This window comes from Octopus bimaculoides, chromosome 9 (assembly GCF_001194135.2).
Source record: "Octopus bimaculoides isolate UCB-OBI-ISO-001 chromosome 9, ASM119413v2, whole genome shotgun sequence".
In the NCBI taxonomy this organism is placed as follows: domain Eukaryota; kingdom Metazoa; phylum Mollusca; class Cephalopoda; order Octopoda; family Octopodidae; genus Octopus; species Octopus bimaculoides.
Window position 1 is genome coordinate 42,219,429 of NC_068989.1, and position 8,802 is coordinate 42,228,230.

At 35.8% G+C, this 8,802-nt stretch overlaps 2 protein-coding genes across 3 annotated transcripts in view; one reads left to right on the top strand and one right to left on the bottom strand.

The window, feature by feature from the left end:
• LOC106870301 (uncharacterized) overlaps positions 1 to 8,802 on the top strand; it is a 204,355-nt gene that overhangs the window by 63,806 nt on the left and 131,747 nt on the right. The gene's annotated exons all lie outside the window — the stretch shown is intronic.
• Positions 7 to 8,802, bottom strand: part of LOC128248721 (centrosome and spindle pole-associated protein 1-like) — a 33,847-nt gene continuing 25,051 nt past the window's right edge. The window contains exons 6-7 of one of the 2 annotated variants that reach the window (XM_052970664.1): positions 7,167 to 7,237; positions 7 to 5,884 (exon numbers count right to left, since the gene is read on the bottom strand). In XM_052970664.1, the coding sequence (XP_052826624.1) occupies positions 7,167 to 7,237 (71 nt within the window). In that variant the 3' untranslated portion in view covers positions 7 to 5,884. The remainder of the gene's footprint in view (positions 5,885 to 7,166; positions 7,238 to 8,802) is intronic. The other variant, XM_052970663.1, reaches the window with a different exon arrangement.

Sequence of the window (8,802 nt, forward strand, 5' to 3'; positions counted from 1 at the left end):
TTCATGAGGCACCCATTTTCCAAGTTTAGGAACCTTTCCAAGTTGTTGAAGATGATAATGAACAGTTGTATGGCTTGAACTAAGCTTTATTGCCAATTCTTCAACTGATAATGCAGGATTTTCTTCAAGTAATGCCTCAAGGAACTTATCATCAAACTCAACTGGACGTCCTGTTCGATCTTCATCTTCAAAGCTGAAATCTCCACTTCTGAATTTTGCAAACCATCTTCTACAAGTTCTTTCATTCAAGCATTCTTTCCCATAAACTGAGTGTATGTTTCGAGTCACTTCGGCTGCAGAGTTTCCTTTTTTTGTACTCATATACACACACACATATATATACATATACACACATACATATCTCACGGTGGTGCACCAGCATGACCGCAGCCACTTGGCTGAAACACATAAATAAAAAAAATAAATAAATAAATAAAGCATTATGTGCCTTAAATGCTCTTTGAATACTTCCATGTTAGAAAGGGTTTTAATCAAAGAAATTTTAATTCTATTATTCTGTAAAATAATATTTAATTAGTTTAAATGTACACAAATGCATAAAAATAATTTTTAATTCCATTAGACATTCTAAAATACTATTAAATTTCATTCAATTTTAAAAAAGGTAAAATCGGACAGAACTTATGGGATGACCTGATAGTTTGTTTCTAGTGATCAAATGTTCATGTCACACATTAGCTCACTCTCTCCATCAAATGGATGTTGTCTGAACAGGTGCAAGGTGTACCACACATCAGTTGTTGAAGCGATTGCTGAGCAATGGGAGATGAAGTGCTTTGCTCAAGAACACAACCCACCGCTCGGTCTAGGAATTAAAATTATGATCTAGTGATTGTGAGTGCAACACCCTAGCCACAGGGCTATGCACCCTTACACACACATATATATTACACACACATGGAGTGGTCTTTGTACAATTTCAATGGACCAAAGTCATTCAGAAGACAGTTAACCAGAAACTGTAGCAGAAGACACTGGCCCAAGATGCAATACAATGAGGTTGATGCTGCAATCAATGGTGGCAAAGCAAGCTTTTTAACCCTACAGGCATGCTTATGACTTAGTCATTATATGTGTGCATGTGTTTTCTGGCTGTGATAAATATAAAATAACAGGAAACATAACATTATATAATTCTGAAACAAGTCAATAATATAATAAGAATTTTGCAGTTGCTTTAATCATTGTGCGTGTGTGTGTGTGTGTGTGTGCGTGCGTGCATGTGTGTGTAAATAAATTATATAAATAGATTGATATGCATGACAGCAAGATATTTTGATTGGATGACTAACTGCAATCATATTCTCTTAGGCTGTAGTTATTAATTTAGATATATTAATATTAGTTATATAACATAAAGTGGTTAGTTGCTTTTTCTTTAACTTTTTTGGAGGTTTTGTTGTTTCTTTGGCACCCAGTCATTATGTAAATTAATGTAAAATTTTTAATGATTTAGTAACAAAAGGTTTTGCTTATACACACACACATATATATACATATACACACATACATATATATATATGTACAAAACTTGTCTAATAGTAAATAAAGTGCTTCATATTTAGCAAATGTGATTATCAAAAGTTTGAGGAATTTTTAATATGAAGATAATTTTAAAGATATATCTTTGTCTTTCATATAGCTTTCCTATACAACAGAAAAACACAGTTGCACCCTTTTATCATCAAGAATTGTCTTTTAACGCTTGGCTGGAATCTTCTACTTTAACATGGAATCACTGATATGTGTTTTTGTAGTCTTTAGTTTTAGTAGTGTTAAAAAGCAAAGATTTTTCTTTCATTGCATCTCCTGTCATTTGTTGCCAAATGTTTGAAATAAATAAATTCTACTGGTTGTGCATATATGGGGGTGTATGTATGTTTTGTGGGTGTGTTGTGTATATGGTGTGTGTGAGTGTGATGTGTTGTGTTAATGGTGTGGATTACAAATTGGAATTGGATTTGCTATTGTCATCAGACATTCTTAACTTATGGGATCTGAGTCTTTGCTATTTGCATGTGGTGTGGGTTAATTTTCTGTCACATAACTCAGTAGGACACACATTTTAAAAGGTCTACTTCAACTATATCCCATCTCTGGTTGATATCTATGATAAATAGGACTTTTCTTCAGTCATATGAATTATAAGAAGATCAGATTAATTAGATTTATTAAAGCAGAGGGACAACACTTGAGAAAAGACTTATGATTTTACATTTTCTCTATTCAATAAACTTTTTTTTTATCTGATTCAACACTTGTGTGATAGCGAAATTTTTTTCTCTTCCATTTTCATTTATATATACTACACTAGTGGAGGTGGAGGCACATGACCTAGTGGTTCCAGCAGTGGACTAGCAGTCAAGGGGTCGCAGGTTCGAATCTGAGACCAGGCGAAGTGTGTGTTTATGAGTGAAACACCTAAGCTCCCTGCAGCTCTGGCAGAAGGTAATGGCAAACTTCTGCTGTCTCTTTCACCACAACATTCTCTCACTCTTTCCTCCTCCTGCATTTAGCAGTTCACCTGCGATGGACCGGCATCCCGTCTAGGTGGGGAATCTATACACCAATGAAACCAGGAAACTGGCCCTTATGAGCCAGGCATGGCTCAAGAAGGAACAAACAACAACAACTCTAGTAGTCTGGTTAGGGTATTCAGCTCACAATCTCAAGATCATGAGTTTGACTACCAGCAGTGTGTTGTGTCCCTGAGCAAGACACTTTACTTCACATTGCTCTAGTCCACCCAGCTGGCAAAAATGAGTAGTACCAGTATTTCAAAGGGCCAGCCTTGTTACAATCTGTGTCACGTTGAACCTCCCTGAAGATTATGTTAAGGGTACACGTGTCTGGAGTGCTCAGCCACTTGCACATTAATTTCAGGAGTAGGCTGTTCCATTGATTGAATAAACTGGAATCCTCATTGTTGTAACAGACGGAATGCCAGTTAAAAAGTTATGTAGTGAGTGTTTAAATAGAATTGTAGCAGCAGCAATTGATTTTAATCTATCACCTACCTCACTTACAGACCAGTGAACTAATATAAGGTTTACGTGCATTTTTTTACTTTTTGCATGTGAGATGTGGTTGTGTGGTAAGAAGCTTGCTTAACAACCACATGATTCCAGGTTCAGTCCCACTGTGTGACACCTAGGGCAAATGTTTTCTACTATAGCCTCAGGCAGACCAAAGCCTTGTGAGTAGGTTTCACAGATGGAAGCTGAAAGAAGCCTGTCATATATACCTATATATCTATCTATATGTGTGTGTCTCTGTATCTGTGTTTGTCCCGCAACTACTGCTTGACAACCGGTGTTGGTATGTTTACATCCCCATAACTCAACACTTTGGCAAAAGAAACCAATATAATAAGTATCCGGACTTAGAAAAAAATAAGTACTGGGGTCGATTCATTCGACTAAAAGAATCTTCAAGGCGGTGCCCCAGCCTGGCTACAGTCTAATGACTGAAACAAGTAAAACAAAAAAGATAAGAATGTAAAGGCATAGAGCCTAGTATTTAAAGTCTTGGATGCAACTTTCAGACTGAGCAACACATGGTATTCTTAAGCAAGGCACTTTATTTCATGTTGCTCTAGTCTATTCATCAGAAAATATGTACCAGTGATACATGGGAGGTTAACCCTGCAATTGACTGATGTCTCGTTCAGGAGAATATCTTGTAGAACATTTTAGTCTTATGTACCTGTAAGCTCAGAGTAACTTTTTTTTTCCTGTATATGCACAGTGTATGTAGATTGTGTGTATATATATGTGTGTGTGTGTATATGTTTATATATATATATACATACATGTGTGTGTGTGGCTTTGCATGACCGATGAGCTGAGGGGGGAAAAAAAACAGGGTGATAAATGAATCAGATGTAGTGTGTGCGCCAGAGAGAAGACTGCACAGGTATGGACATGTGACGTTTATGGGAAATGAGAGTTGGCTAAAGAAGCTCTACAAAGTTCAAATGGAAGGAGCTTGTCGAAGAGGAAGACATGAGGGAGGAGAGGTGAAAGGTGATCGCAGGATGCTGAACTTCAAAGAAGGAAATGACAAGCAGCTCTGGCAGGTGGTATGAGGCTTGTGTATGAGAAGTTGCATCCAACTGATATAAGCATGGGAAAATAAATGTAAAAATGATAATACCAAGTAGCAAAATATTGTTTCTGATGCAGGTAGGACACCAGAAATTTTGAAAGGAAGGGTGTAGTTGATACCACTGACCCCAGTACTTGATTGGCACTTTATTTTATTGATCCAGTGGGGATGAAAGGCTAAGTTGACCTTGGTAGGATTTGAACTTAAAATGTAACGACTCAGGGCAAATTTTGCATTTTTTCCAATGCTCTACTGGTTCTCCTAGCTTGTCATCTTCAAGACGAGCAGAAAAATATAACAGTGAACAAAGTTGTTGCTTAGCTCCAGTTCAACCTCAATCAAAGGCATTCTAAACACGACCATCCGGTCTTTTTGTACACCTGGGACTAAATTGTCCTTCATTTTCTAAGATACTAAAATGTAATTTGAGGGAATTTGGTAATTATTTCTAGCAAGCCAAGTAATCGTGCAGAACAGGTATAGGCATCCTTTTTTGAGAAATGGGCTGCATGAGACATGGTTCATCATCAGGCAGATGGCATAACTAAAAAACAAATTCAAGGTAACTTTTTGTTAACTGGGCCACAAAAAAAGTCCTGAGGATTTCTGTTTGCCTATGACTAGTGTAGAGTTTCCCTCACTGGATTGGGATAAGTAATAAATTAGCGTTTTATGGTAAATAAACCAAATAATTAAGATATTAAAATTTATCAATTAGGATTGATAAAATAATATATTACAATTAATATACAGATTGATTAATATATTACAATTTATCAATCAGGACTGATAAATAAATATATTACAATTAATATACAGACTAATTAATATATCAAAATTTATCATTCAGGACTGATAAATTAATATATTACACTTAATATACAGACTAACGAATTTATTAAAATTTTATCAATCAAGATTGATAAATTAATATATTACAATCTGGCAATCAGGACTGATAAATTCATATATTACACTTAATATACAGACTAATTAATTTATTACAATTTATCAATTAGGACTGATAAATAAATATATTACACTTAATATACAGACTAATTAATTTATTACAGTTTATCAATCAGGATTGATAAATTATTATCTTACAGTAAAAGGTAGATATCACAATTAGACATTTGGTAAATTAGGTTTGATATAATCAAATTTGGGAATGGATGGTGAATGGAATCATGCAAAAGAGGGATGGACATTTTAAAAGAGAATTATCCATCAGACAGCTGTTTTGCTTATGTGATGATGATAATGGATGACAATGATGATGATGGATGACTATAATGATGATAAAATATACAGAAGGGAGAGTTAAAAGAGGACATTAATAAATAATATGACTGGTCAGCTTGAAGGTACCAGGTCATCCAAGTGTGACTGCAAGTGATAGTCTTTGTGTGTGTGTGTGTGTTTACTACTGTAAGAAAGTTACAGAGATTGTATGTGTGTGTGAGAGAATGAGCATACAAATGCATCATGTAAATATGTGTACAGCAACAAAGTCAATATCACAAAATATAGTGGGGACAGTGTTGTATCCAAATATAATGGGACAGTGATGTATCAAATATAAACAATTGGGATGTATCAAATATAAGGGGAGAAGGGCATATCCAAATATAGATGGAGACCGTGATGTATCCAAATTTAGGAGGATAGTGTTGTACCCACATATATAGGGACAGTGGTATATCCAGATTCTTTGGTAAGCTGACGTCTTCAAAATATTGAATTTGGTGTTGATCTGTAGAAGGAAAAACAAAATCAAAAATAAAAATGTATTTGAAATCATTACCACCACTACTACTACTACTACTACTACTACTACTACTACTACTATCATTGTCATCATCATTATTATTATCATTAAGGTGAAGGTAATGAGCTGGCAGAATTGTTAGCATACTGAGCAAAATGCTTAGCAGTATTTCGTCTATCCTTATGTTCTGAGTACAAATTAAATACCAATGAAACACTGGGGTCGATGTAATCGACTAGTTGCCTCCCCCACAATTTCAAGCCTTGTGCCTATAGTAGAAAGGATTATTATCATTAAGGTGGCAAGCTGGCAGATTCATTAGCACATCAAACAAAATGCTAAGCAGCATTTCTTCTGGCTCTTCTGGTTCTAAGTTCAAATTCTGCTGAAGTTGACTTTGTCTTTCACCCTTTTGAAGTCAATGAGATAAGTACCAGTTGAGCACTGTGGTCAATCTAATTTCTCCCAAGATTTCAGGCCTTGAGCAAAAAGGATTCTTATAATTCTTTTCATGCGGAAATTGCAGAATTGGCAGAGTGTCAGAGAAAATACCTTGCAGTATTTGTCCTGACTCCGTATGTTTTGAGTTCAAATCCAGCCAATGTCAATTTTGTATTTCATCCCTCCAGACTTAATAAAGTAAAGTGCCTGTTATACACTGGAGTTGATCTATTTGACTAACTCCACCTTTCCCAACTTTCAGGCCTTGTGCCTATCGTAGACAGAATTATTATTATTGCCAAAGAGAAGGCAGCAAGTTGGCAAAATCATTAGCATGCCAGACAGAATGCTTAGTAGCATTTCTTTATGTTCTGAGTTTAAATTCCACCAAATCCATATGGGTTCAATAATATAAGTGCCGGTTAATTACTGGTGGTTTTGTACTAATATTTGAAACCATTAAAATTGCCAATGTAACAAGCTGGCAGAATCATTAGTGTGCAAGATAAAATGCTTAGTTACATTTCTCCTGGTTCTTTAAGTTTTGAATTCAAATGCCACTGAAGTCAACTTAGTGTTATCATTTTTAGATTGATGTAAATGACTTGGCCCTCTCCCCTCAAAATTTTTGGCCTTATCTCAGAATTAGAACCAACTACCATCATTATTATTATTATACCAACTAACCCCGCACCTTGTGCATACATCAGCATCTCAATGACTTACAAAGGAGACATAGTTAAATACCAAAAAATATTAAAATAAAGTCTCAGCAATTAGAAAAATCAAAATCACAGAAAAAATAGGAGTCTAAAGCGCAATAGACCTACGGTTTTCTTTGTTGTTTCAACATAAATTTATTCAGAATTTCTTCAGGTTCTGTTAAGGATATGGCATCTGTTGCAAAAAAAAAAAAAGAATAAAAAACAAGAGAAAAATTATTAAAGTATGAATAAAACAGTTTTATCAAGGACACATTATGCAGTTAGAGAGAACTAAGTGTCTTGTTTATATCAGTGCATATCCTGTTTATGACTTTCAGGTGTTTTAACACCCAACATTATGAAGGAGTCATCCTACAAGTGCTATTCTGCTGTGAACTGGTAAACAAACAAAACATACACATTGAATATGTGCGCTCAATAATGTTTACGGCACTAGAGCTGCTTTAATTCGTTATTGAATATACATATATATTGTATAAAGGATCAGGAATAAGGCCAAAACAATGCAAAGTAAATGCAAGGTAAATCACAAGAAAACAAATATATGAATTTATGTAGACTTACCTTGTATTCAATATTTCAAGGTTATGACCCTATTTTCAAGAAACAGACGAATGTTGCTGATGTGCGTGTGTGTGAGCATGTGTGGAGTGGACATATGCAGAAAGGTGTTGCAATAACAACCAGCTAGCTTCCCGTAACTCTCTTCTGTTGTTGATCTTGGGTTTTTTTTGGTGTATGAGGATGGCCTCAGAGATTCTAAGGTTGCCCCTATTCCACTGTGTTGCCTTGATGTTAACTGTGAACCCCCGGGTCTAGCATTTCCGTAGGTATTTCTTTGCGGAAGTGTCGGCCAGCATGTGTTCCTTAATGTGTATATGCAGTTTTTTTGTCATGCTTCCTATGTAGGATGCACCACATTTGCCACAGATGATCTCATATACAATATAGGTCCTCTGGCACAATTCAGGGTTATTGATGGGGCTGTTTGACAATGTGCACTCCTCAGAGTAGTGAGAGGAGTCGTTCTTGGATAGAGCTTTTCTCAGGGAAGGGCTGGTGTGCATATATACATAAAAACTGCATATACGCATTAAGGAACACATGCAGGCAGACACTTCCCTGAAGAAACATCTACAGAAATGCCAGACCCAGGAATTCACAGTGCACATCAAGGCAACACAGTGGAACAGGGGAAACCTTAGAATCTTTGTGGCCATCCTCATACACCAAAAGAAACCCAAGATCAACCACAGAAGAGAGCTACAGGAAGTTAGCTGGTTGCTATAGCAACACCTTTCTGAGCATGTCCGCGCCACACACGCACATTGGCAACATTCATCTGTTTCTTGGAAATGGGGTCATAACCCCGAAATATCGAATACAAGGTAAGTCTACATTAATTCACATGTATGTTTTCTTGTGATTTACCTTGTATTTACTTCGCATTGTTTTAGCCTTACCCACAATCTTTTATACAATATATTCTGCACAATGCTTCATAGTAATTATTCCATATATATATATATGCAGAAACGGCTGTGTGGTTAAGAAGATTGCTTTGTAAATAAATAGTTCCAGGTTCAGTCCCACTGCATGGTACCTTGGGCAAGTGTCTTCTACTATATAGCACTGGTTTGAATAATACCAATGTCTTGTGACTGAATTACGTAGACAGAACTTTTGTGGAGGCCTGTTGTATGTGTGTGTGTGTATATATATATATATATATATATA